We start from the raw sequence: 27,607 nt of genomic DNA on the forward strand, positions 1-27,607 counted from the left end.
CCCAGAAATAATTGGTGTGGTTCTGAAAGGTGGGGTCTCTTAGGGGTGGGGGCCGCGGCTTCTTCTGCAGCTTCTCCCACTTGTGCTTGCTGACAGTGAGGTGCTGTCTCTGACCATGGTCTGGGTCCAGTGCCGCGGTGTGCCCCTGGCTACGTGTGTCTTGTGCTCTAGGAAGAGCGGGTGTGTTTTCTCTCCAGACCACATTTCAGCTGTGTTTTAAAACTCACCTGATGCCGGGCGGTGGTCGCGCACGCCTTTAATCCCAGCACTCGGGAGGCAGAGGCAGGCGGATCTCTGTGAGTTCGAGGCCAGCCTGGTCTACAAGAGCTAGTTCCAGGACAGGCTCTAAAAAAGCTGCAGAGAAACCCTGTCTCGAAAAACCAAAATAAATAAATAAATAAATAAATAAATAAAACTCACCTGATAAGGTTAGAGGGAGAAGAGACAGACACCCACGCACACAGGGGTACCTGGGCATTGGAGCTCTTCCCACCATGGGTTCCCTTTCCTCCAAAGATTAGGCAGATCTGAACTGAAGCAAGAAACATTGAGGGAACACTACAATGTGTGTGACTTACTGGTAGAACACCTGGTAAACCCTCTCAGTGAGGGGCTGGAGTTCTGGCTCAGTGGTAGAGCACCTTCCCAGAATCCCCAGTGAGGGGCTGGGGTGTGGCTCAGTGGTAGAGCCCCTGCCTAGAATCCCCCAGTGAGGGGCTGGGGTGTGGCTCAGTGGTAGAGCCCCTGCCTAGAATCCCCCAGTGAGGGGCTGAGGTGTGGCTCAGTGGTAGAGCACCTGCCTAGAATCCACTAGTGAGGGGCTGGGGTGTGGCTCAGTGATAGAGCCCCAGCCTAGAATCTTCTTGAGGAACTGGAGCCGTGGTTCAGTTCCCCAGAAAGACATTATCACACAAACCTGGGTTGGATTCTGGACTCTACTACTTTCTGCCCACGAGAGTAGAGCGGGCATTATTCACCCTGCATTGCTCGCTCCCGTTGACTGGCTAAGAAATGTGTAGCAGCACCTTCCTCCAAGAGGGGAAGGATGAATGAGACAGTCTCAGCTCTCTGCTGGCGAACAGTCTCCATAATGGCACCCGTTTCTGATTGCTCACTGTGTCCTGGCATATCAACGCCAATATATTTTTTCACCCCTTCTATGTATGTCTCCTTTGCCCAGTGTTTTCTCCTGCGTGAAGGCCACCTAACTGCCCTTGGAACAAAGACCTCCGAACTGGGCTCCTGGGCTGTAGCCTTTGCTCTTGCCACCTGGTTTCCATAGCAACAGGCAAGGTCACATCACCTCGTTGCTGAGCTTGTATCCTTCACGATGAAACATCAAAGGAGAAACTGGGCTGGAGAGATGTCTCAGCAGTCAGGAGCACAGACTGTTCTGGCAGAAGTACCAGGCTTGGTTCCCAGCACCCAAGTCACGTGGCTTGCTGTTGCTCATAACTCCAGGTCTAAGGGGGATCTGAACCCTTTGAGTTCCTCAGGAGCCAGCCCTCGTGTACACAGATACACATAGGATTAAAAATAATAAGACAGTTTTTAAAATATATTTTTATAAGGATGGGAGAAATAAAGATAGATGTAGTGGGGGCATTCCTGTAGTCCCAGCTCTGGGAGGCTGAAACATGAGGATCACAAGTTGTAGACCAGCCTGGGCTGCAGAGCAAAACCCTATCTCAAAACAAAGCAGATATAACTCAGTGACAGAGAATCTGCCTAGAATCCCCCAGTGAGGGGCTGGGGTGTGGCTCAGTGGTAGAGCCCCTGCCTAGAATCCCCCAGTGAGGGGCTGGGGTGTGACTCAGTGGTAGAGCACCTGCCTAGAATCCCCCAGTGAGGGGCTGGGATGTGGCTCAGTGGTAGAGCACCTGCCTAGAATCCCCCAGTGAGGGGCTGGGGTGTGTGGCCCAGTGATAGAGCTCTTGTATAGCATGTGTGCGTACCTGAACTTCTTCCCTAGCTGACAGAATGTATTCAAATAAGTAAGTGGGTGTGGGGTGAATGGACAGGACAGCCCCCAGGTATGCAGCCTGATGATGCAGCTGTGGGAACATGGTGTCCCCCCCCCTTACCGCTTTTCCTGCCTCATCTCTTTTCCTCACAGCTTGAACTGCCATGGGCTCCATTGGAAGCCAGCGCCTCAAGGAGTCCTGTGTGGCAGCCACATCTGGCCAGAGTGTGGTGACAAGCTTCAGCTTTGACAATTTCCAGCTAGAGACAACAGCAGAGGGGGCTCAGGATCCAAGTGTCAGAGTCAGGGGTGTCCCCACTTTCACAGACTCCGGTAAGTTAGTGGTACTGTCTGCCTCAGGGCCATGACTGGCCACATGGTCTCCAGTCAGCCTTTGGGACAGCAGGAGCCTCGGGTTGTCATGGAGACTAAGAGACTCCTCAGGATGAGTTAGGTGGCTAGGGTAACAATTACCACCCATACCCCCCCTCCCCGCTCTGCACTGTGTCATGTGACCTCTGCTGGTTGCCATCCACAGTGAAAGGCCATGGATATAGAAGTCCCTTTTCATTTGTTAACTCTTCCTGGCCACTGGGAATGAGGCTTGAATGTGAAGTCCAAATAGCTGCTTCTCAGTCCCACCGTGTGATCTGGGGCAAAGCCCGAAATGTCCCTGAGCCTGTCTCCCCAAACTGAAGAACTGGCTTAATCTACTGTGCGGTTGACTGGCAGAGCAGGTCTGCAGTGGGACGGGCTCAGGTTCAGCCCTGCTACCGTCCCTTGCATGCTTGAGGGACAGTGCCCCGTGCAGGCCTCAATGTGACTGCAGAGAAATTCACAGTGTTTCTTAGCGCCATCCTGGGAACTCGGGGACCACCTGGGAGGTAGAATTTTGAGCAGGTGGTTGTTTGCAGTTATTCTGCTCCTGGCTTGGAAGCATTCTTGGCCCCTTTGCCCCTGTGTGTTGAAGTTCTGCTGGCTGGGCCCCATGTTGAGTTACGAAGTATACCCACTCCTGTGCAGAGAGGAACTGAGTCAATTCATTGCCATCCCCCAGGGTGACAAAAGACACGGTGGGGGAAGGGCCCTGGCAGATAGGGCATAGGCACTCTGGGCAGTGCTCAGGCATCGGTGCTGATTTGAGCTGTAAAGGCTGCAGTTATGGTGCCCTTGGTGTTGGAGGCTGTCACCCACCAGGGTTCAGTTAGAGAAAGAGAATCAGGAAATGCTCGATAGGAGGGAAGAAGGGAGAGAAGAAGGGAGGAAGTTAGGTAGATGATTGAGAGATAGAAGGATGATAGAAGATAGATAGATAGATAGATAGATAGATAGATAGATAGATAGATAGATAGACAGACAGACAGAGAGATAGACAGACAGAAGGCCAGGTATAGTGGCTCACACCTATAATCTTAGCATTTGGGAAGCTGAGATAGGATTGCTACAGTCCTGGACCAGCCTGGCTATATAACTAGACTTCATCTTAATAAAACCAAATAAACAATAGACATCTGTGTGGTGGTTGCGCACACCTTTAATCTCAGCCCTTGGGAGGTAGATCTCTGTGAGTTTGAGGCCAGCCTGGCCTACAGAGCTAGTTCCAGGACAGTTAGGGCTAGTACACAGAGAAACCCTGTCTTGAAACCAAAAATAAGTAATGATAGACATCGGAAAAGATAGGTGAATAGGTAAATGATAGATGGATGAATAAAAGGATGACTGAGGAAAGGGTGTGTGAATGAGTGAGTGGTTTGGATGAAGGATGAATGGATGGATAGTTGATCGGATGGATGCGTGAATGGAGGATGTATGGACAGATGGGTGGATGGATGGATGGATGGATGCATGCATGCATGCGTGAATGGAGGATTTATGTATGTATGTATGGACAGATGGATGAATGCGTGAATGGAGGATGTATGTGGATGGATGGACGGATGGATGAATATATGCATTGCTGCTGGATGTGGGGATGCATGGCTGGTTAGATGGTAGATAAATGGATGAAGGATGAATGGATGAATAGCAGGAGGAATGTCTGGATAGATGGATGATGGATAGGAGGAAGCATAGTTATAGATACTATGGATCTGTGCACATGGATAGATTGTAGATATTTATTATAAGAAACCAGGCCTGGCAGTGGTGGCACACAACTTTAATCCCAGCACCCTGGAGGCAGAGGCAGGTGGTTTTCTGAGTTTGAGACCAACCTGGTCTACAAGAGCGAGTTCCAGGACAGGCTCCAAAACTACATAGAGAAATCTTGTCTTGAAAACCAAAGGGAAAAAAAGGAAAGAGAGAGAGAGAGAGAGAGAGAGAGAGAGAGAGAGAGAGAGAGAGAGAGAGAGAGAGAGAGAGAAGGAAGGAAGGAAGGAAGGAAACCAGCTTACTAAAGTGGGGCTGGTGAAGACAGTATCTAAGTGCACATTCTGTTGATATAACAAAATACCTTAGGCCAGGTACTTTATAATGAATAGAGGCTTTTTAAGCCTTCAGTGGCTGGAGAGTCAAGAACCTGTCACCAGTTTCTGTTTGGTTCTTGTGAGGGCCTCATGGAGAGACACCACAGTAGTGGGAACCTGAGGGGGTGTCACATGAGGAGACAGGAAATGGGAACCAGTCACAGGAAACCCAGACTTACTGATGGCTCACTCGTTCAGACTCCCAGGAGTGAGAGCACACTCCCTCAGAGAAGCATCAGCTCATTGTAAAGGAAGAACCACCTGGGCTGGAGAGGTGGCTCAGAGCTTAAGATCCCTGGGTGCTCTTCCAGAAGTCACATGACCACAGCATATGTTCAGGATGTGGCCTTTCACTGGTCCAGTTAGGTTCCCTTTGCTGTAGCAGAGGCAGACACCTGCCTGCCGCTCTGGCCCTGGCAGGTGGCTGAGCCTTTATTTCTGAAGGCTTGGGACATTAGGGACCTTGGCTTGCACTGGGTTCTGGGGGTCTCCCATTAGCTGTAACACATTAGCTGTAATCAGAAGTGCCACAAGAGGCCAAGAGGTCCTCTCATATGCCAGGCATATTCTTTTTTTTTTATATAATTATTTATTTATTATGTATACAATATTCTGTCTGTGTGTAAGTTTGAAGGCCAGAGGAGGGCACCAGACCCTATTACAGATGGTTGTGAGCCACCATGTGGTTGCTGGGAATGGAACTCAGGACCTTTGGAAGAGCAGGCAATGCTCTTAACCCCTGAGCCATCTCTCCAGCCCCCAGGCATATTCTTTTATTTGTTTGTTTGAGATAGAGTTTCTCTGTGCAACATCTCTAGATGTCCTGGAACTCACTTTGTAGCCCAGGTTGGCCTCAAACTCACAGAGATCTGCCTACTTCTTCCTCCCAAGTGCTGGGATTAAAGGCGTACCACCATACCTGATGCCAGGCATATTCTTTCTTGTTCCTATAGATAGCATTGACTTGCCATTCCCTTGATGGTGAGGATCAATCAATCAATCCCCCATCCTTGGCTGTTGAGTCATGGTAAGAGTGACAAGCCTTTGTGCTTCAAATGACAGAATCATGGTGCCTTGGTGTCAAAGCTAGGTCATGATTCCATGTATGTAGTATGCATCCCAGTTGGCAGAGTGCTTGCTTAGCCTGGATTCCATCCCTAGTATCAAGATAAACCAAGTGTGGTGGTGTATGCCTGTAATTCCAGCACTCAGGAGGTAGAGATAGGAGAATCAGAAGTCCAATGTCATTCTTGGCTATGTGGTGAATTGGACGCCAGCCTGAAGTCTTATTGAGGGTTGGGGAAAGAAGAAAGGAAAAGGAAAGAAAGAAAGAAACCTACCAGATCAACAAGGACAGAAATGAGCGTTTTTATCAGTAGTTGTTAAAGGGACAATGACAGGTGTCACTGCCATGTCCACCCCGGTTCCTGAATCCCAGGATCCCGTCTGGGGAGACAGATGCCCATCCTGAATACTAGAGCATTAACTTCTGCCAGCCCCACAGTGCATGGCCACTGGCTGACCCCATCACAGGTCTTCAGAAGGCCACCCCACTATCTGGTCAGGTTTGTTCTTCCCGTGGCCGGGACCAGGGTGGTTGTGATGGCTGGGCAGTGGCTGTGACAGAAGTGGACAGCAGGTACAGTGACAGCACCCATGGTGGCCAGAGTGGCTGGGTTTGTTACTTGTCTCCTTGTTGTGACAAAGTACCTGACGTGGAATTTAAAGAGAGGGGAAAGTTTGTTGTGGTTCGCAGTATAGAAGATACAGTCATCATGGTGGAGAGGACATAGCAGCAGGGTCATGAGCTGCTTGACACTGCGTCTGTAGTTGGAGCAGAGAGATGAGAGCTTCGTTCAGTTCACTTTCGCTTCCTACTCAGTCCAGGACCCCAGCCCACGGGATTGACGCTACCCATATTCAAGGGTTCTACCACCTCATGTAACCCAATCTAGACATTCTGTCAGACACGGCCAGAGATTGTTTTTCCATTGTGAGTCTGAACCCTGTCTCTTTGACAATCGAGATTGGCTATCATTGAGCCCGGGGAATCAGAGGAAAGCCCTTGCCGAGCAAGTGTGAAGACCTGAGTTCAAATCCCAGAAATCAAATAAAACCTGGGCACAGCAGTGCACATCTGTAATCTACCTGCCTCTACCTCCAGAGTGCATGGATTAAAGACATGTGCCACCATATTAAAAATTTAAAGGGCTGGAGAGGTGGCTCAGAGGTTAAGAGTTCTTTCTGCTCTTCCAGAGGACCCAAGTTCATTTCCCAGCACCCACGCCAGGTGGCTCACAACTACTTGTAACTTTAGGAAATGTGATACCCTCTTGCTTCTGTGGGTACCTGCACTATGTGTGTGCCTGCACACACATACATGCACACACACATGCACACACACATGCACATACATGCAAGCACAAACATGCGCACACACACATGCACACACACATTGGAAAATAAATAAATGAATAGATTAGGCATCACTGTGGCTATGATGTTTGGCCTTGAAGACAGTGATGTGGATGACGGGGGCCATGGTGGTCGACAGTGGCTGCGGTGGCGGTAGATGCCAGCCCTGCTGCAATGGCCACAGCCTGAGTGTGCTCACTAGTCTCTCGTGGTGTGGCGTCTCCCCCCTCAGCTGTAGAGGAACCTGTGCCAGATGACCGCTACCATGCCATCTACTTTGCCATGCTGCTGGCTGGCGTGGGCTTCCTACTGCCATACAACAGCTTTATCACCGACGTGGACTATCTTCACCACAAGTACCCAGGTGGGTCCCTCTGCCGTCTGCACCGCCCTCACAGGTGGCTCAGTACCCTCTGCCTAGTCCAAGGCCTTCTGGGAATCCCACGGTGGGGGCCCTGCATGGAGAGAATGGGACGATGTGGTTTTCGGGGACACAGTAAGGAACTTGTACCGTGCTGGGTAGATGACTAACTGTGGCATGGCCTTTATTTGGGGAGCAGAGTAGTTACTTTTCTTGTTGCTATGGTAAAAGGCCTGGCTAAAGCCGCTGAAGGGAGAACGGGACTTGTTCTGACTCATGGTTTTCTGAGTGTGGTCCACTCTAAGAGGGAAGGCATGGTGAAGGGATTGAGAGGCTGGCTGGGCACACAGCAGTCACACTCCGGAAGCAGAGAGTGAACTGGAAGTGCCCCCCCCCCATAAAACCTCATGTCCCTCCCGGGTGGTTCACTCCCTACAGTGAGGCTTCACTTCCCGAAGGTCCTACAGCCCTTCCCAAACAGCATCACCAGCCAGGGACCAAGTGTTCCGGTGTGAGAGTCCGTGGGGACATTTCACATTTAAACCTCGGCAGGGGGTAAAGGTGGGCTATGGACCTACATGTGGAGGCTGAGTTAGCCAGGGACCAACATGGCAGGCTGAGGGACAGCTGTCACGTAGGTGACTCTCAGCTCCACTGGCAATGGCTGAGTGACCTCAGAGTATCAGTCAGCCCCCTGGGGAGAGTGACGAGCCCTTGCAGGGGTGAGTGTGGAGGTTGGAAGTCCCTCTGAGTCACTGTGGCTCTTGTGCAGGGACCTCCATTGTGTTCGACATGAGCCTCACCTATATCTTGGTGGCGCTGGCGGCTGTGCTGCTGAACAACGTTGTGGTGGAGAGGCTGAACCTGCACACCAGGATCACCACAGGTATTCAAGGCCACCTGCGTTGTCCCTCCCAGAGGCTCCACGTTCCTCCTGATAGTGCCTAGCCTACGACACCTGCCCACCCAGCTTCCTAGCCTTGTCTGTGAAACCTGTGCTGTTTCTCTAGGACCACTGTGGGCTCCGTGATTGGAAGTCAGGGTCAGCACAATGGCAAGCACCTCCGCAGGCTCTTTTGACCCTCCCAGTTACAACCCCAGATCCCTACATAAACCCTCCCCATTGTTCATCCCTCTGCACAGTGGTTTTTAGCTTCAAGGCTTAGCTCTGATGCCTACTCCTCCAGGAAGCCCCCAGCATTTCCCTGTAGACTCTCCTGGAGTCTTCTACCTGCCTAATATTCTAGGGGACAAGTTAGCCACAGTGTCTGAGACCCAGCTCTATGGAAAATGGGGTAAGGCGAGGAGCCCCCACCTGGCGCTCACCGTGCCCCTCCCAATTTCTCTGCTCCCCTGCAGGCTACCTCCTTGCCTTGGGTCCCTTGCTCTTCATCAGCATATGCGATGTGTGGCTGCAGCTCTTCTCTCACGACCAGGCTTATGCCATCAACCTGGCTGCCGTGGGCACCGTGGCTTTTGGATGCACAGGTAGGGAGTGGGGCCAGGATGCACCAGGAGGGCTGAGCCCAAGAGCTCTGTGGCCCGGTTGGACAGGTAATGCACCCTATGAGCCTGAGTCAGTCCAGATGCTGACCGTGTGTCTGTGGACAACCCCAGAGTGCAATACACACCACACATGTGCGCACAGACCCTCATGCGCACCAAGGTGATTCTCATGTGGCCCAGGCTTAGAATGCAATCTCCTGGTTCTCTTAAACTTCGGATCCGCCTGTGTCCACCTCCCTAATGCTAGGATTACAAGCATGTACCCCCATACCCAGACTATGCAGTGCTGGGCGTAAGACTCAGGGGATCATGGATGCTAGGCGAGCTCTGTCCTAAAGCAATCCAGGTTGGCTTTGAACTCCTAATCCTGCTGCCTCCAGCCCCCAAGTGTTGACATTGCATGGGTATATCCACACACTCAGCTTTCCCTTGCTTCTGCCACATGACCCAACCCCATCGAAATGGGGCAGGAGCTGGGTGCCATACAGCCACACAGGGATTTAGGTTGACAGCCCCATCTCAAGCGATCACCTCTACCGTCACTGCTGTTGGGGAAAAAAAGACTGAGAGTAAGTTTGCACTGCCTCATGGAGCAAGGGACACGTGTCATCTTTGCTCCCATCAGACAGGACTTGTCAGTGACCTTGAACTCCAGAGGCAGGGAAGTGGCTGCTGCGTTGTGTGCACGTGCGCTGTGTTCAGAGAAACACCCTTTCCTTGCCCGGTGCCGTGCGGCTGTGTTAAACCTCACTGCCGCTCTGAGCTAACAGCACAGGAGGTCCACACTGCCTCTGCGTCAGCCAGTGGCAAATGGTATCTGACCACTTCCTCTCTCTCTTAAGTGCAGCAATCCAGCTTCTATGGCTACACGGGACTACTGCCCAAGAGGTACACGCAAGGCGTGATGACTGGAGAGAGTGAGTACTGAGCACAGGCTGGGGGCCCTATCGGGCACGCCCTGGTTAGCGAGGTGGGTCAGGAATGGTGACTGTCCCTGGCGAGGGATGGACCACTGGCTGGGAGAGCATCGTGGGCACACCTGTGTGTGCCAGGGTTCTGGCGTGTGGAGTTCCTCTGGAGGATGAGACTCGTAGTTCCAGTGAGCATGCGTGGCCGTTGTGTGGCTTTTCCTGGAGAAATGTAATTAGAAGTCTGTTCACTCCAGGTAGGACACCATCGGTATACCGAAAAACAAACCAAACAAAAACAGGTTCCACCCTGTCTAGCTTTGTGGCACGTGGTGGCACCGTGCGTTCACTAGAGCTGACTTCCAGGAGTACGGTGACTCAAGGACAGCTCCGTCACTAGAGGACCCAGCCCCGTGTGAACTCGGGAGAACTGTGTCCCTGGGCTCCCGGCACAGCTCGTGGGCAGCTCTGCTGGTGGGCGACTCTCCTCTCCCCAGCATTCTTCCTGCTGGGATAACCCTGAGGAGGGGCCCTGAGAACCTGGTGGGGTTCAGCTAGACTTCTGATTTGTAGTTCCTGAGTCTTCTGAACCTCCCTCCCCCCCCCCTTTTTTTTTTAGGAGGGAGTGTTTTAATTTTAGGAATTTGCAACTCTCCTCTCTCTCTGTCTCTCACTCTGTGTGTGTGCGCGCGCGCGCGTGTGTTTGCGTGAGCGCACGTGTGTTTGCGTGAGCGCGCATGTGTTTGCGTGAGCGCATGCACACACTCAAGACCAAGTCCTCCCCAGATCCCCGCCCCCACCACCAGCAGCCACCCTTGCTTATCACTCTATTACTTAAACCCTTTTGTCTGCCGAGCCACATCCCAAATGCCCCTTTCTGATACACAGCACCCTTGCACAAGCCTAAAATTCACCCAGTGCCCAGACCCCGAAAAGCCTCTGGATACGCCCTCCAGACAGACTCCAAGTGTGTCCCGTCCCATTTTCTATTCCATAGTTAGTCACAATCCAGCAAGAAACTGGGCCAAGCCATCATCCTCAGGGGCTGCTCTCCGCATCTCCTCTTTGGCAGCCTTCTGTAGGTTTCTTCTGCCATTCCTTGCCTGGAGCATCAAACCACGCCACCTAGAGCCGACTTCTGGAAGGTGACCAGATAAGCCACAGAAACACATGTCAGCTTTGCAAGTCAGCAAACATTTTTGTTGTTGTTTTAAGAGAGGGTCTCACGTAGCCCAGGCTGGCTTCAAACTGTATAGCCGAGGATGACCTTGAACCTCTGATCCTCCTGTTTCCAACTCCCAAGTGTTGGGATTCCAGGCTTGTGCCACCACACTCTCTACCCAGGGCTGGGAGCGGAGCCCAGAATGTCATGTATTTTTATTTTTTGGTTTTTCAAGACAGGGTTTCTCTGCAGCTTTAGAGCCTGTCCTGGAGCTAGCTCTTGTAGACCAGGCTGGTCTTGAACTCACAGAGATCCGCCTGCCTCTGCCTCCCGAGTGCTGGGATTAAAGGCGTGCGCCACCACCGCCTGGCTTGTCATGTATTTTTAACACGGCCCCTACCAACTGAGCCGCATTCCTAGCCCAAACCAGTCGTTTTTGTGGTGGACTCGGTGAGGTTTGCCCATCTGGATGGTGTTGGTGTGCTGACTCGGGACTGTAATGCAGTAGCCAAGAGTCTTCATGACAAACCTGCTCAGAGCCCTGCCCGCCCTCCTCAGCTCCTGGCGGACATGACTAGTCCTGCCCCACACTGCTCTGCGGCTGTGGCTGAACTTAAGCAAAACTCCACCTGTTCTCCGCAGCAGCGCTGCCCACCTTGACCCCGACACACTCCTCCCGACACGCTCCAACCTAAACGCTCCTCCTGACACCCTCCTCCTGCTGCCCTGCTCTGGGGAGGGGGCCCTTGGTATTTCACACACGCCCATGATCCTGACACACTCCTCCTGCTGGCCCCTGCTCTGGGGAGGGGGAGCCCCTCGGTATTTCACACACGCTTGTGAGTGACTCTTACTCACTTGGGGTGCTTGCTCTTGGTCTGTGTACCTGGCTCTCCAGTACTGCAGACCCCCTAACTTAACTGCCCCTCCCAGGGAAAGCTGCTCTGATCCTTCCCCTCTGCTCACATCCTCTGCCATGGTGTATGTCCTGTACCACTGACATGTGTTTCTGTGGCTTATCTGCCACGGTGTACACCCTGTACCACTGATGTGTGTTTCTGTGACTTACCTGCCACAGTGTACACCTTGTACCACTGTCGTGTGTTTCCGTGGCTTATCTGCGGCCTCGCTCCATCAGGCCTGGGAAAGCAGGTCCTTGTGTTCAGCTCAGGGCAGAATACCCAGCAGTACTCAGTGATATTGCCCATGGGGTGTAAGATGACAGGGTTGGGAGGGGGTTGGTGGGAGCAGCCCCAGTCCTGGGGGAAGGGTAGCTGAAGCAGGCTGGATGGATAGGCGCAGCGAGTCTCGAAGTGCAGCTAGTGAGATCAGATTCAGCTGGGCTGGGAGTGGGGAGACAGGGATGGGTAAGGGGCTGCCATGGTTAGGGGAGTTCTTGGAGAGATGTTGGGTCCTTGGGCAGGATGAGCGGGTGGGGCCGTGTATGATGGTGGATCAGGTACTGTGGATTGGGACTGGAGCATGATGGATGGAGTGGGCAGACACAGTGAGGAAAGACTGGTGGCCGATGGGATGGGGTGGGATGGGGTGGGATGGGGTGGGATGGGGTAGGGACGGGACAAGAGACTGGCAGGGGTGGCATGAGTGAGAGGCGTCAGGAACGCTCAGTGGCTACTGCCTCCCCTCCAGGTACTGCAGGGGTGATGATCTCTCTGAGCCGGATCCTCACGAAACTGCTGCTCCCGGATGAGCGTGCCAGCACCATCATCTTCTTCCTGGTCTCCGCGGGGCTGGAGCTGCTCTGCTTCCTGCTGCACCTGTTGGTGCGGCGTAGCCGCTTCGTGCTCTACTACACCACACGGCCTCGTGACAGCCGCCCCGTCCGGGCAGGCTACCGGGTGCACCATGATGTCGCCTCAGGAGACATCCACTTTGTGAGTGCCGTGGCCTGGCGTGGCCTCCTCCCACATAGGTGCCTGAAGAGTTCCTCGGTGACCCCATTCGTGGCCCCGTGATCTTGAGCTGCAGGCTTGCTTCTGTACTCTGGGACGTTCCATTCTGCGGCCCTTTCAGGCTTCTTGGCACCACGGGTCGTCCGTGGCCCTCCCTCAGCTGTGGCGTTTCACATCTGTGGCCTGAGGCTCTCTTCAGCTTCTGTGGCCCACCTGCTAGGACACCCTGTTAGGACAGTGGGAGGTGACGGTTTTCCAGCTGTGGCCAGGGAGAAGAGCCCAGGGCGTGTGGCAGATCCCCAGACAGAACCTAATGGGGGAGAACCCCAGGGCCATGCAAGTGGGGTCCAAGGAAGTCGGGTAGATGGAAGGCAGGGGAATCCTGGGATGAACTCCTTTCCATCCCAGCTCAGGTGTGTCTCTCTGTGAGGACCGCAGCACAGACCACTGCTGCAAGGGTGGCCTCAATACCAACTCCCTGAGTTATCTGTGGTCTGGGTAAGCCAGTCCACAGTTCTGAGAAGCTAGAGTGCCCTCTGGTGGTTGCATGCTGCATACCACCTCCACTCCCTCCCACCTCAGGGCTCAGAGACTGAGGTTGGTGACAACCGGCTGGGTGATGGGAAGCAGGGCAGGTAGGCATTGTCCCTCGATGAGGGAGTGCACACAGTAGCTGCTAACTGAATGGCTGTGGCTCCACCATCTGCCCTGGGTACCTGGCTCACGACTCCCATCATTCCTTTCCAACCAGGAGCACCAAACCCCATCCCTGTCCAGCAGCAGGTCCCCGAAGGACAGCCCAGCCCATGAGGTGACCCACAGCAGCAGTGGGGCCTACATGCGTTTCGATGTGCCTCATCCGCGAGTCAAACGGAGCTGGCCCACCTTCAGGGGTAAGCGTGAGGCACCGTGGGGCCCAGTGGCATGTGTGGCTGCCCTTCCACATGCTGAAGACAGCATCTCCCTCTAACGTGCCTCGATTCCCCCAGCTCTGCTGTTGCACCGATATGTTGTGGCGCGGGTCATCTGGGCCGACATGCTGTCCATTGCGGTCACCTATTTCATTACACTGTGCCTGTTCCCTGGCCTGGAGTCCGAGATCCGCCACTGTGTGCTGGGCGAGTGGCTGCCCATCCTCGTCATGGCCGTGTTCAACTTATCAGACTTCGTAGGCAAGGTGAGACACGGGGTGGCTCTGGGGAACCCCAGGAAGGCTCTTTCGGGAGCAACCCCAGGCTGAGGGTCATGTGAGTTCCTGGTGGGGAGGGTAGAAGCCATGGCGTATCATCATCTCCAATCCTGTCCTGTGCGGTGCAGCCCCTGCCTCGTGGTCACTAGTGGATCCCTCTGAGGATGGCACAGGCATGAGCTGCCAGCTGGGCAGCTCATCTGTCACATAAGTAGACGGGTTTGGTGGTCAGGGCTGGCGCGGGACCCCAGACACCCTGCAGCTCAGATGAGTCATGTGTCTTTGTGGTCAGTTTTGCCATTTCTATGTTTTATGACTTATGGAGGATGGAACCTAGGGCCTTACCCTTGTCAGGTAAGTGGTCTACCATGGAGCCATGCCCCCAGCCCCTCAGAAGTGCTCTAGAATCCCCGCGGTGAGGCGCTGAGGGCAGGGCCCAGCAGTAGAGAGCTTGCTGGCATATTCTCGTCCTCCTTCACCAGTACTGAAGAGGGAAAGAGGTTCAGGTGATTTGGTGGGCCTTGCAGAGTGAACTGGAGTCACACGTGCCGGGGACAGGATGCAGTTTGAGGGCCTGGCGGAGAGGCAGGCTCCTGGCCAGGTGGCTGACCCGCACTCCCTGCTCTCTGCAGATCCTGGCAGCCTTACCCGTGGACTGGCGGGGCACTCATCTGCTTGCCTGTTCTTGCCTCCGCGTGGTCTTCATCCCTCTGTTCATTCTGTGCGTCTACCCCAGTGGCATGCCCACCCTCCGCCACCCCGCCTGGCCCTGCGTCTTCTCGCTGCTCATGGGCATCAGCAATGGCTACTTTGGCAGTGTGCCCATGATCCTGGCAGCCGGGAAAGTGAGCCCCAAGCAGCGGGAGCTGGCAGGTAAGATTCACTGACCTCAACGACACCCAGGGCTCCCTCTTGATAGTCTGATGCCCTTCTAGCAAGGAAACTGAGACCTGGAGAAGCCAAGGACAGCCAGTGAGTGAGAAAATATATTTGGTCCCAAAGGTTAAGTGTCAAAGAAGTTGTAGGTATGAGGACCTCTGTGAGTAATTTCTTTATTTCATTCATTCATTCACTAATTCTGCTGCGACATGGGGAGCCTGTCTGTCTGGCACTCTCCTAGGCAGTGGGGATGTGATGCTGCCCACATCTGCAGGGTCACAGTCCTGAGATGGAGACAGTCAGTAAACACAGTGATAACAGATGTGGTATGTGTCACGGTGATGTCAGTTTGAGAAGTGCGGGCAGGTATAGGGGCTGGGAGCTCTGATGCAAAGAGAACAATCTTGCAAGAACTTACTGAGGGGGTAGCTTCTGAGCAGAATCTTGGAGGAAAACGTGAGGGAGACAGATACAGGAAGCCACTAGGAATGATATCCAAGCAGAGGGAACCTTATGTGCAAAGGCCGAGGCATGACTCAGTGGTAGAGCACCTGCCTAGAATCCCCCAGTGAGGGGCTGGGGTGTGGCTCAGTGGTAGAGCACCTGCCTAGAATCCCCCAGTGAGGGGCTGGAGTGTGGCTCAGTGGTAGAGCCCCTGCCTAGAATCCCCCAGTGAGGGGCTGGGGTGTGGCTCAGTGGTAGAGCACCTGCCTAGAATCCCCCAGTGAGGGGCTGGGGTGTGGCTCATTGGTAGAGCCCCTGCCTAGAATCCCCCAGTGAGGGGCTGGGGTGTGGCTCAGTGGTAGATAATTGGTTTAGCTTGTGAAAGGCTACATATTCTATCTCTAAGACTGGAAAGAGAAAGAGAGAGGAGGTGGGGGAGAAGATGTGGGAGAGGGAGGGGAGGAGGGAAGGAGGAAGAAAGGAGGAGAATAAGGGAGGAAAGAAAGAGAAGGGCAGAGAAGTAGGCAAGGCCTGAGGCACTCCGTTAGATCACTCCTAAAAGACCCAAAACTGAGACAGTGGGTTTCTAGGGGAGGAATGTTTAACACGGCGTCACAGGCTCTTGGACACTGACAGTCGTCACCATAGTGCACACCTGAGACGTCATGGCTTCAGTTCCCATGGCTATTCTTTGCCCCCTACTCAGGTTACTCTTGCCCACAGGAAATACCATGACCGTGTCCTATATGTCGGGGCTAACCCTGGGCTCTGCTGTGGCCTACTGCACCTACAGCCTCACCCGTGATGCCCACAGCAGCTGCTTCCAAACGGCCACCGCCAACGACTCCATCCCTGTCGGCCCCTGAGCTAGGCCCACCTGACCCTGCCCACTGCCCAGGGAGGGCTGCTCAGGCCAGCCACCCCAAGGCCTGAGGACCCTCCCCACCCCTGCCTCAGTGCCTGCGGGGTCCTGGCCGCCTCCTAAGCCACTAATGCCACCTCGCCACTTCATTCCAGTTGCCCACTGCAACTGGAACTTGCCTTCATCACCCGGGGCGCTTCCTACCCCACGTTCTGTGTTTGCTCAGACACCTGCTCTTCACCCTCTATGTCCAGAGGCCCGACATCTGTCACGTCAGCGTGTTGGGGTCATTCAGACTCAAAGCCACCAGAATGGCTGCTCACAAGTCTGAGTGACTCCCTTCCCTATGACCCCACCATGGGGTCTGCTACAAAAATCCATGGTCGTCAATGTGGTTTTCACTTATTGGGTAGGTGGCACATTCTCATGAGTATTAGAAATCCTGAAGGAAAGGGACAGTCCCCAGTTCCATTCTGTCCCCTTCTTAGACACCACACACACATTTACACACACACACACACACACACACACACACACACACACACCATGTGCGTGCACGCGCACACACACAGATGCACACACATACACGCACATCTGGAAACCTCATTCCTGGATCTATACAGGCCTCCCATAGTCATAGCTACAGAGCTGACCTGGGTGCTCCCACCTGAGGTGGAGGACATCCCCCACACCCACCCATAGTGCACAGGCTAAAGGTCACGCTTAACAGGGAAGTTCTCCATTTCGTCCCCAGCTCTCCACTCAACTTATCTGTGATGCAGGGACAGCCGGGATGCACTTCTGACCTAGGCCACCCTGCTGCCCCTGTTCATTGAGAATCAAGTCATGACACTAGAAACCCTGGCAAGTGGCAGGGCTGCCTGTGGGGCTTCTGGCTGAAGGCAGCTTTTGCTGAGCCTGGACACTTGCCTCTCCACACACTCTGGCCCCAGCTGTGACCACCCTGTCCCAACCTCTGCTGTGTCCCGTCTACCTGCGTGTCCTCTGACTACCGCACTGGCCATTAAAGATGGTAGAGACTGCCTACCGCTGTCCCTCGTGAGGTGTCTGTGAGGGGAGCCGTGGGAACTGAGCCACTGGGGCAGTGTGGGGAGATTGAAATGGGGTCCCGGTGGATTAAGTTTTCTCCACAGTGCTGAGGCCTTTGTGATCCCGCCTATGAAGCAGCCCTGCCTGCTCTTGTGCCTAGTGCTAAGCATCTGGGGCTTGCACAGGCCGTGATGACCATTGGCCCCATGAGGATGGGGGAACAGATGCATCTGACACACAGGAAGAACATCTCAATCTCAGTGAGGGGAGTGGCTTGGTGCTGGCACTACCCATCTGGGGCCAGGAGGCGGGTTGCTCAAGGAATGGAGTCTTCCAGGTGCAGTCTCCAGCTCTGGTGACAATCTGGAGATCGACCTCCCCCTTCTGTGTGTGTGCATGTGCGCGTGTGTATGTGCAGAGGTCAGAGGAAGACATCCAGTGTCCACTGCCACATACCCTCTGCCTTCCTTGCCATCCACGATCGCTCCACACACCTGCTCCTCGGCGTTTTGGGCTAGACGGGCTGGTCCCAAGCCCCTGGAATCCACCTGCTACCACCAACTGGCCGTACTGACTTTTCTGAAATGAGTTCTGGGGATTTGAACGCGTTCCTCTGCCTGTAGAGCACTCTGACTCACTAGGCCACCGCTGCAGGCCCAGAAGTATCCTTTTACTTTTCTGTCCCTGGATTCCCCAAGAAATGGGATTGGAAAATGGGGCCTCGGAGGAGGGCCACAGGGTGTTCAACCTTTGGGGGTTCCTAGCTGGGCAGCCTGAAGACTCTAGACCAGGGTGGTGGTGATGCCACAGGAGGCCGCCAGATGGCAGGAGAGTCTGATTCTTCTTGCCCACTACACTGCTCCGTTTCCCTGCAACAAGTTCAAACCTTAACCCTTGTCACCACCCCGCCCACTCTGTCCTCTTCCCCAACTGTGACGTAGACAAGCCCAGGAGGGCTGCGGCTGTCCATGAAGATTCACACTTGCAGTTGGACAGGGTCCAGTCCTTCAGCTTCTGCAGGCCCCAGAACTGTTACCATGTGACCCTGACCCATCCAGATGTGGGCTTGACCCCACAGGCCATCCTTGCTTATTTGGCTAGAGTGGCTAGTCATGGAGGCCATCCTCCCTCCCCAACCCCAGCACTGCGGTCCTGAGGTCATCACCAGGCCTGTTGTTTTTCTGGGACGGGACTCAGGAAGAGACAATTACGGATGACCTCTCCATCCTGTAACTCTTAAATTTTTTTAAAAAGATTTATGTATGTTTTGCCTGCATGTATGCCTGTGCACTAAGTAATGTCTGGTCAGAATAGGGTATCAGATCCTTGGAACTGAGTTACATACGGTTGTGAGCTTCCATGTGGGTGCTGGGTACTGAACCTGGGTCTTCTGCAAGGAAAAGTTCTCGTAACGATTGGGTCATCTCTCCAGCCTCTAGCTCTTGAATTCTAAACAAGACAGACCACTCTGGCTTCGAGAACTTTCCAAAATGCTTGACCAAGCTCACCTCTGTGCCTAGCTCAGCAGCTAAAGGCTGCACCCTGAATTCTGCCCCTGGCGTGTGGGGCTCCTGTCACCGAAAGGCAATGCTGTATGGCTCTAGTCTCTGGGTGCCCTGCTCTAGGTCAAGGACCCTGGATCCTCCACGCCGATTTCACCATCCCAGGCTCCCAAATAAACCACTCCAAGCCATAGTTATTTTTCCAATTAAATTTTTTTCTTTTCTTTCTTTTTTTTTTTATGAAAAAGATCACACAGAATTTGCCAACAAACAAAATTCCAAAAGAAATGTTTAAAAAAAAAATCAGGAAACAGTAATTACCCCCCCACACACAAAACAAAACAAAACAAAACCGAAGTCTGGCTTTTCCTTCCTTCAAGATTGTCTGCTCAAAGCCTCCGGGGACCCCACTGGGGTCTGGCAGGCACAGGGGGCTGGTTAAGTGCTTCGGGCTGAGCTGGGGGCTGGGCTCGGGGCCCCTCCATCTGTCTCCATATCTCGTCCATTTGGGGGCACATACAGTACACATGGGCAGGGGTGAGGGTGCAGGGGAGTTGGGGGGGAGGCATGAAGCCGGTGCTAGACACTCACAATCTAACAGGAAATAAAAAATAATATTCTGCACGTCAGAATGTGTTTTTTTTTTATAATTTCATAGCTATTTTTCACAGTTTTAAAAAGTTTATATATATATATTTATATATTTATCTTTATATATATAATTAAAAAGTTGACTCCATTTAAAGGTGTATGATACAGGGGCAGGCTACAATAAACTGTACAGGTAACCCTTTCGGATCCTCCTGGTGGAGGGGGCCGGGCAGGCCATGCCGGGCGTGGGCGCGGGTTTCAGCACCATTGGGGTTTTCTGTAGTGTAAGGGTCTGGGCTGGGGGGCCCACCAGGTATGGTGATGCTCCTGGGCTGCCCTCCCCTGCCTTGTTCCCCAAGTCCAGGCTGTCCTGAGAGGGTGGAGGCCGGGCATGCAGGCGCCCAGATGCCCTGTGTGATCGGTGAAGCTGGCTGGCGTTGGGGCCCCCCTGGCCCATGGTAGAAGGCCTTCGATGGGCTCCGTGCTGGGTGTGGTTGAACTCTATACCAAGCAGCAGGTTGGGTCCTTGGAACTCTCCCTCGCCCCATGCACAGGATCAGAAAGTCTACACAGGCCCAGAGCTCGGAGGGCAGCCTCACCAAGCGCATACAAAGTGCTGGAGGGGAATCCCCTCTGAGATGACCCTGGTGGGACAGCAGAGCCGGACCCTGATAGCTAGAGAGGGGGAGGAGGTGTCTCAGCGCGAGGGCACCAGGGGATGACCAGAAAGGGTCTAGATGTGTGCACATGTGCGCACACACGTGCATGCATACGGGCACACACATGTACACACTCGCACTTGCCCGGGGCGTCCACCTGGCCACATGCACACGCCCACGAGCACACTGGCATGCACACAACACACATGGTCCCGCGCCATGGCAGTGGTGGGGGGGGTCTCCGTGGGCCCCGCTGGGTAGGCGGCACTCAGCAGAGTACAGGCACACCGTCCGTGGAGAAGATCATGCCTGTGGTGGGCTCATAGGTGCCCGCGAGGTAGTACAGGCCCTCGCTGTCCTGGTATTTCTTGGTCTTCAGCATCTGCTCGTACTGCTCCAGGCCCACCACCAGGCACTTGTGGGACACTGTCTGAACGTCGTTCTCATCCACATGGGAGGACTGGTACAGGGCACGCTGTGGGGACACAGCATAGGTGTTAGGGGCTGGAGGGAACCCTCCTGGATCAGGGGGCCCTGGGATGCTTTAAAGGGTGCAGACCCGAAGAGCATTATAGAGAGATGGAAAAATGGAAATAAAAAGAGACAGAGCAAAAGATGGAGAGATAGAGACCACAAGACAGAGAGGCAGAGTTTGAGAGAGACCAAGAGGCAGTGACAGAGACAGAGACCACGAAAGATGAAGAGATGGCAGGAGGAGATGGTGCCCACGGGTAAGAATGGACAGGACCGTCTGTGCAGACTCCAATCAAGGTCCTCATCGTAAGAGCAATTTATGAGGACCCAAGTTCAGAACCCACAGAGTCCATATACGTAGCAGGTGGGCGTGGTAGCCCACCAGTAATTTCAGCCTCGGAAGACACAGACAGGACCTCTGGAACTAACTGGCCTGTAAGATCAGGGAAGACTCCCAGTGCCAACCATGAGCCTCCCCTGACGAATGTGAACATTCACATACGCAGACACACAGAAAAGAAGATGAGAGACCCAACAGAAGAACAGAACAGATGTGCCTCTAAACGACACTAGGAGGTGCTGAGCCAAAGGCAGAGTCACTGAGTAGCGGGGCCAGAGAAGGGGACCCCAGTAGCTCGGAGCCACAGACACAGAGGGAGAGGCTTGAAGGGGCAGAGCCTGCACCCCAGCGCCAGCCCACTGCTGCCGTCTTACCTCCATGAAGTCCTTCCTCTGGCTGGAGGCCCGCAGGGCTGCGGGGAGACTGCGCCCCGACTTCTGGTCCCAGTGCTGTGGAGACAGAGGAGCGGATGGGGGTCAGCAGCCTGGGCTTTGTTTTGCCACCATCTGAGACTTCAGGTCGGCCGACTACACCAGCTCCCCTGCACTCAGCCTCCCCACCTGTAGGGGCCACTGTTCTCAGCACCCAGATGCCCAGCCTCAAACTGTGTGATGGTATGTATGTATATATGTGTGTATGTACATATGTACTTATTTATTTATTGGTTTTTTTGAGACAAGGTTTCTCAGTAGCTATAGAGTCAGTCCTGGAACTCACTCTGTAGACTAGGCTGGCCCAGAACTCACAGAGATCTGCCTGCCTCTGCCTCCCGAGTGCTGGGATTAAAGGTGTGCACCACCACTGCCCGGCGATAGTTTTTTTTTTTTTTTAAAAATATTTATTTATTTTATTATGTATACAATATTCTGTCTGTGTGTATGCCTGCAGGCCAGAAGAGGGCACCAGATTCCATTACAGATGGTTGTGAGCCACCTTGTGGTTGCTGGGAATTGAACTCAGGACCTTTGGAAGAGCAGGCAATGCTCTTAACCTCTGAGCCATCTCTCCAGTCCCCCCCCCCGCCCCGTAATAGTTTTTAACTGTCAATTGACACAATCTGGAAAGAGTCTCAGTAGGGTACTGACAGGTGGGTTGGGTTGTGGGCACATCTGCTGGGGACCACCTGATTTTGTTAGTTGTGGTGTAGCCCACTGTAGGCAGCACACTTCCCTGCAGGGAGAGTAGAGGAAGAGAGCTGAGCACTAGGTATGAATGCATCCATTCTCTCTGCCCCAGCTGTGGCTGTGAGAGGGCCAGCTGTTCCCACAGAGGTGGACGGTCACATAGAGCCGCCAGCTAAAGGAAAACCCTTCGTCCCCTGAGCTGCTTTCATCACAGCAACAGAAATGAGACACATGGGTCTGCCTTTCCAGACCAGACTCTCAGTTCCCAGCAGGGAAAGGCTCACCTGGCCCTCGTGGAACTGTTTGCCCGGGCTGGTCTCTTCTGGATGGTAGAACCACTTGACGCGGACCACCATGTTATTGCCCCAAGACTCCCACATGCTCTGGATCCGGCCAATGTAGGGCAGGTTGGGGCGGCCAGCCGAGAGGAAGACCGCGCAGTCCCCGATGCGGATCATCTCCTTGCCTCGGACGATGGCTTTGTAGAAGAGTTTGCGAGCCTTGCCCTTCATGCCTCGCCGCTGTGGGATGGATGTATTAGTCAGGGGCCAGAGCCCAGCACTGTGCCCAGCCATCCCACCAGCCAAGCTTTGTCTGGGCAGGCCTGGATTCCCTCATCCTAGACCTAAGTCACCTGCCATCAATCCTGCGGGTCTGCATGGAAGGGACGCCTTAGCTTGAGTCAGAAAGCCCCAACGCCACCCCGAGTTCGCACACTGAGGGCTTATTTAATGACCAGCTGGTGGCGCGGAACCCTTAAGAGCTGGTGCAGGTCACAGGAAGTACAGCCTTAAAGGGTCTATCAGGCCTCTGGTTCTTTCCTGTTTCCTGGCAGCCAAGAGGTGAGCAGGTTTGTTAGCCATGTGCTCCTGATTTAGCGCAGACCAAAGCAATAGAGCCAGCGAATGGCAGGTGGACACAATAAGCCACACAAACTTTCTTCTTTACAGCTGGACGATCTCAAGTGTTCTCTCATAGAAACAAAAGCTGTCCACTACACCCCTACTCCTCCTCGTCTTTAGAGGGAGTTGTCATGTATGTACATGCAGGTGCACGTGTGCAGGTACATGTGTGATGGCCACAGGTGTCTTTCTCTATTGTGCTCCATCTTCTCTATTTTTTTTTAAAGCTGGCTTTGTTTATGTGTGTCTGAGGGTATGTGCACGTGTGTCAGCAGAGGTCCACAGAGGTGAGAGGAAGGTTTCAGATCCTTTGGAACTGAAGCTACAGGTGTTTGGGAGCCGCCAACGGAGGTGCTGGGATTTCAACTCTGGGTCTCCTGACTGAACACCAACTGCTCTAGTGATGCCTGGGCCGTTTCTCCTGCCCCTGCACCTTTTTTCCTCCTTTTTTCTTATTTCCTTTCTTTCTTTCTTTTTTTTTTTTTTGAGACAGAGTCTCACTATGTAGCCCTGGCTGGCCTCGAACTCACAGAGATCCACCTGCCTCTGCCTCCCGAGTGCTGGGATTAAAGGCGTGCGTTGCCATCCGTGGCTCCACTTTATTTTTTGAGACAGATTATCTCTCTGAACCTGGAATTCATCAATCTGCCACTGAAAATTCAGGAGGCAGGAGAGGAGGGGACAAAGAAAGTGCCCCTTCCCAAACAGACCCGATCCTGACATTACTGTACCCCTACCTCTCCAGCCTCTCTGCACCTAGGGACTGACACCACACAAGCTAGGGGCTCCTCAGACCCTGAGGGAGGTCACTTAACTCCCAACTCCTAAACCTGCTAGGGGAACACAACCGGGTAGGTAAAGAGTGTCCAACCAATAGGGGCATCTCCTCAGAGCTGTTCACGCAGCCCTGGGGGCCCTGACCTAGGCACATGGACGCTAAGAGCAAATCCAGGGTGTGTCTGTGGGTAGGGAAACCCACACATGAACCTGGCTACTAAGAGTTAGTTCCCAAAGGCTCTAGATTGTCTTGGCTGTAATGGGATTACTAGGAAGTGGTGAGGGCACAAGCAAGGCGGGGCTAGTAAGGTTACTGAGGTCATTGAGGTTACTAGGTCACTAAGGTATGCCCTCAAGAGAATTCAAGGCCTAGGACTCTCCCTCCTCCTTGCTTCCTGGACATGGTATGAGAAGTTTATCCTCACATATATCTCTTCACTAGGTTACCCAGCACTTCACCAGGGACCAGAGTGAACGGTGCCTAACACTGGTCCCGGCGCCTAGTCGATAGTGTGTTCACCCTGCATGAATGAAGCCCTGGGTTCCATCTTCAGCATGCCATAACCTGGGCATGGTTGTACATGCCTGCAATCCCAACACCCAGGAGACAGAGGCAGCAAGTTCAACCTTGGCTAGACAGAGGGTACTTTGTTGTTACTGGGAGGGAAAGCTGGGCAACACACTGGTACTTTCCACCCACATGTATGGGGTAGGCTGCTGATCAGGAGGGCTGTTAACCATACCCCACACGGAAGCGTCTAGCATAGCTACCAACAACACCTCCACCGAGGAGTGCATGTACATGTGAACCTTGCCCCACATACTGCATGTATGTACATGTGGACATGCATGACTTTATTCCTGTGTGTTCATATGCACAGCGTTCATGTGTCCATGATCTATCTGTCTGTCGGTCTATCTATTTTTTTTTTTTCCAAGACAGGGTTTCTCTGTGTAGTCCTGGCTGTCCTGGAACTAGCTCTGGAGACCAGGCTGGCCTCGAACTCACAGAGATCTGCCTGCCTCTGCCTCCCAAGTACTTGGATTAAAGGCGTATATCACCACCGCCCGTCTCTAAGGTCTATTTATGATAGTTACTTTTCTCATTGCTGATCAAATACCTGACAGATTTTAAAAAATGAAAGAAAAGAAGACTTTAAAAAAAGAGATTTACTTCTGGCTCATGTTCTCAGAGGATCTAGTCCATGGCTGCTTGACCCTGTGTGCTCAAGCAGAACACGGGGTAAGGAGAGGATGTGGTGGAGGCAAGCTGCTCACGTCACAGCTGACCAGGAAGACAGGAAACAATCAGCAATAGCAGAGACTCTGGATCCACCCCCTAGTGGCTTACTTCCTCTAGCCAGGGACCACTTTCCACAACAGCGGACATGGTGCCGCACCAGTGGGGGCAGTGTGTGGTTGGTGGGGGTGGCGTGGGGTTTGGCATTCTTCTATTCAACGTGTAACAGCACCATTACGTGCCTGAATGTACAGCCGTGTGAGCACTTGGTGCCTCTGCACGAGTAGGCGTGGGCACACGTGCACACATGTATGTACTTTTTGTACACGTAGGTGGGTGGACGATAGACGGTGAGGATGGGGAGTGCTTGGAACCTGCTCTGGAAGGCCAGCCCTGACTGTCAGAGTAGAGGTGGGACCCATGACCCCTGGCCCACCACACACAGGATACTTCAGGGTCCAAGCCAGACAAGGTTGCTAAGAGCCAGTCTGCACTTCTCTGAACGTGAGGTTTATAAAAGCTGTTGACACTGAAGCAGGAGCGGTGACAACAGGCTAGCTGCCGAAGGGCTTGGGAGGGTCCTTTCCAGCTGCAGCACCACAGGAGGGCCTGTGTGGGTCCCTGCAGTGTTTACACTGGAGCCCCAAAGGGAAGGCTGTGGAACAAACAGGCTGAGCAGGGGCCCACTAGACAGGACATGGACTCTGGGCTAAAGTGAATTTTGGAACCCAGGGTGTTCTTATGTAACTCAAGCCTACCCCCATCCACAGCTCCCTTCTAGGAAGTTACCTGGGTGGGCTTGCCAAACCACTTCCAAAGCTGCCTGGCGGGTAGGAAGGCAGCGATTTTCGGCCTGTTCTCTACAGATGGCAGACGCTGCCGCTTGGCCAGCTCCTTGGTGGTGGGCAGGTGCACACCTTCTCTCTTCTTGGGTCGGCTCTTGGCCCCAGCCCCAGCCTGGGTCTTGGGTTGCAGAGTCTGCTGGGGCTGGGGCGGGGGTTGGGGTGGGGGCTGAGCGGTGGGGGCTGCCTTCTTCCCGGGGGAGTGAGCCGAGGAACGTGCCTTGCTAGGTGGCTTGGACACCTTGGTGGGGCGCACTGGCTGCGCGGAGGGACCTGCTGCGGGTGCAGGGGCTGCTTCATCATCTGAGCTGCAGGACGAATCCTCGTCTGTGGTGGAAGAGGAGGAGGAGGAGGAAGAGGAAGAGGAAGAAGAGGAGGAAGAAGAGGAAGAGGAGGAGGAAGAGGAGGAGGATGAAGAGGAAGAAGAGGAAGAAGAGGAAGAGGAAGAGGAGGAAGAAGAGGATGAGGAGGCAGGAGAGGATGCCCTGGAGCTGGCGGCACTGCAGGTCCGACCCCCTGCACCCCGGCTGTCCTCCCTGCTCTTCTCGGTGTCCTCTTCGCCTTCTGTTTCGGAACCGCTGCTGCTGCTGCTGCTGCTGCTACTGCTGCTGCTGCTGCTGCTGCTGCTGCTACTGCTGCTGCTGCTGCTGCTGGTCTCTGACTCCTCAGCTCCATCTTGTTCAGCCTGGGTCTTGTCCGGGCTATTGGAGTTGCCAGGATCCTCTAATGGAAGCCCTGATCCGGGCTCCTGAGTGAGGTCTCCCTCCAGAGCATTGGGCCAGGCGGCCTTGGGTTCACCGTTGCCAACAGCTGGTGGGTAGCTACCCAGGCTGAGCAACCCTGTGGACTCCGGCCAACCCCCGGGCCCTGGATCTTCCCGCAGGAGCAGGGCCTCTTTGGCCTTCTTGCTTTTAGGGGACATGACCCCCTCATGGTCCAGTTTGACAAGCAGTTCATCCTCTTCCCCCGGCCTCCGGGGACCTTTGGCGCCTGACCCCTCGGCAGCCCGAGCCTTCTTGGGTTTGGGGCGAGTGGCAGACATGGTAACAGGCATATTGATGAGCGGGGTTGCAGCAGGGGCTGGTAGCTCCCCAAAGGGTTCAGGAGCTGAGCAGCTGGAGAAGGTGGGTGGCATGGGGCTGGGTTGTGCAGAGACTGGGCGAGCTTTCGGGGCTCTGGCCCGCTTGTCCACTGGTTCCGGGGGACTCTTCTTGGAACTTGGGGCATTGATGGGCTCCAGGGCCAAGGGAGCACTGGGGACCTCGTCCGTGGCTGCCCCCTCCTCCAGCACAGCAGCTCTCTCTGAGAGAGAGGACAACTAGAGGTCAAGGGTAGGGAATGCTGGGAGAGAGGCGGGACTTCCTGCTGGGTGAGCTGGGATCCTAGTCAGAAAGCCCTGGGGGGGGGGGGACCAGGTCCTTCAAACGCTCGCTAACTTCTCTTATCAGTGTACGAACCAACTGCCCAGCAGCATGGAATTCTCACAAGACAAGAGACTGGTCATGCATGGGAAGCCCCAAGCCCCAGAATCCTATTCCCGCAGTGGTCTCATCCCCGTACTTCCCAGGCCAGGGACAACTTACCACTCTTGGCTTTGGCGCCAGGTTTCCGTCCTCGCCCTCTGGCCTTCCCCGCTGTGGCCTCCTGAGGCCCCGTGGTGGCCCCTTCTTTGCCTTCCCCAGTGTCTTTGCTAGTCTTCCTGCTACGCCGTTTTGCACTGGGCACTAGGAGTGCCGGGGAAGGTTCAGCACCTACAGAACAATGCAGATAGTGGCTCAGGTACTGATCAGGTTTCTTTAACATGCACTGGGATACCCTGCAGCTAACCCATGTTAGGGAGTTCAGCAGTAGGGCCTAGAAAACTCTAGTGCCGGAGGGGTGGCTCCATGATAAGGCTCAGGGGAAACTCTCAAGTAGAGGATTCCTGCCCACCACCCACCAGCATCCACAACTTCAGATCAGCTAGAATCCCCAGTGAGGGGCTGGGGTGTGGCTCAGTGGTAGAGCCCCTGCCTAGCTTATACAAGACCCCGCGTTTC

At 54.0% G+C, this 27,607-nt stretch overlaps 2 protein-coding genes across 7 annotated transcripts in view; one reads left to right on the forward strand and one right to left on the reverse strand.

The window, feature by feature from the left end:
- The first annotated feature begins 2,127 nt into the window (after positions 1–2,127).
- Slc29a4 (solute carrier family 29 member 4) lies at positions 2,128–16,554 on the forward strand. 2 transcript variants are annotated; one of them, XM_038346373.1, is made up of 10 exons: positions 2,128–2,296; positions 7,076–7,207; positions 7,977–8,090; positions 8,564–8,692; positions 9,553–9,627; positions 12,431–12,675; positions 13,445–13,586; positions 13,683–13,870; positions 14,515–14,755; positions 15,929–16,554. In XM_038346373.1, the coding sequence occupies exons 1-10, from the start codon at positions 2,128–2,130 to the stop codon at positions 16,069–16,071; spliced, it is 1,578 nt and encodes a 525-aa protein (XP_038202301.1). In that variant the 3' UTR covers positions 16,072–16,554. The 2 variants fall into 2 exon arrangements, with proteins under 2 accessions (XP_038202301.1, XP_038202302.1); XM_038346374.1 differs by having other exon boundaries at positions 8,601–8,692; positions 9,558–9,627.
- Positions 16,555–20,125: 3,571 nt separating this feature from the next.
- Positions 20,126–27,607, reverse strand: part of Tnrc18 (trinucleotide repeat containing 18) — a 92,648-nt gene continuing 85,166 nt past the window's right edge. For all 5 annotated transcript variants that reach the window (XM_042055874.1, XM_038344913.2, XM_038344914.2 and 2 more), the window contains 5 exons: positions 27,152–27,319; positions 25,516–26,870; positions 22,092–22,328; positions 21,058–21,132; positions 20,126–20,344 (listed from right to left, as the gene is read on the reverse strand). In XM_042055874.1, coding sequence (XP_041911808.1) covers positions 20,138–20,344; positions 21,058–21,132; positions 22,092–22,328; positions 25,516–26,870; positions 27,152–27,319 — 2,042 coding nt within the window. In that variant the 3' untranslated portion in view covers positions 20,126–20,137. The remainder of the gene's footprint in view (positions 20,345–21,057; positions 21,133–22,091; positions 22,329–25,515; positions 26,871–27,151; positions 27,320–27,607) is intronic.

The sequence above is a fragment of the Arvicola amphibius genome, chromosome 10 (genome assembly GCF_903992535.2).
Source record: "Arvicola amphibius chromosome 10, mArvAmp1.2, whole genome shotgun sequence".
Taxonomy (NCBI): Eukaryota; Metazoa; Chordata; class Mammalia; order Rodentia; family Cricetidae; genus Arvicola; species Arvicola amphibius.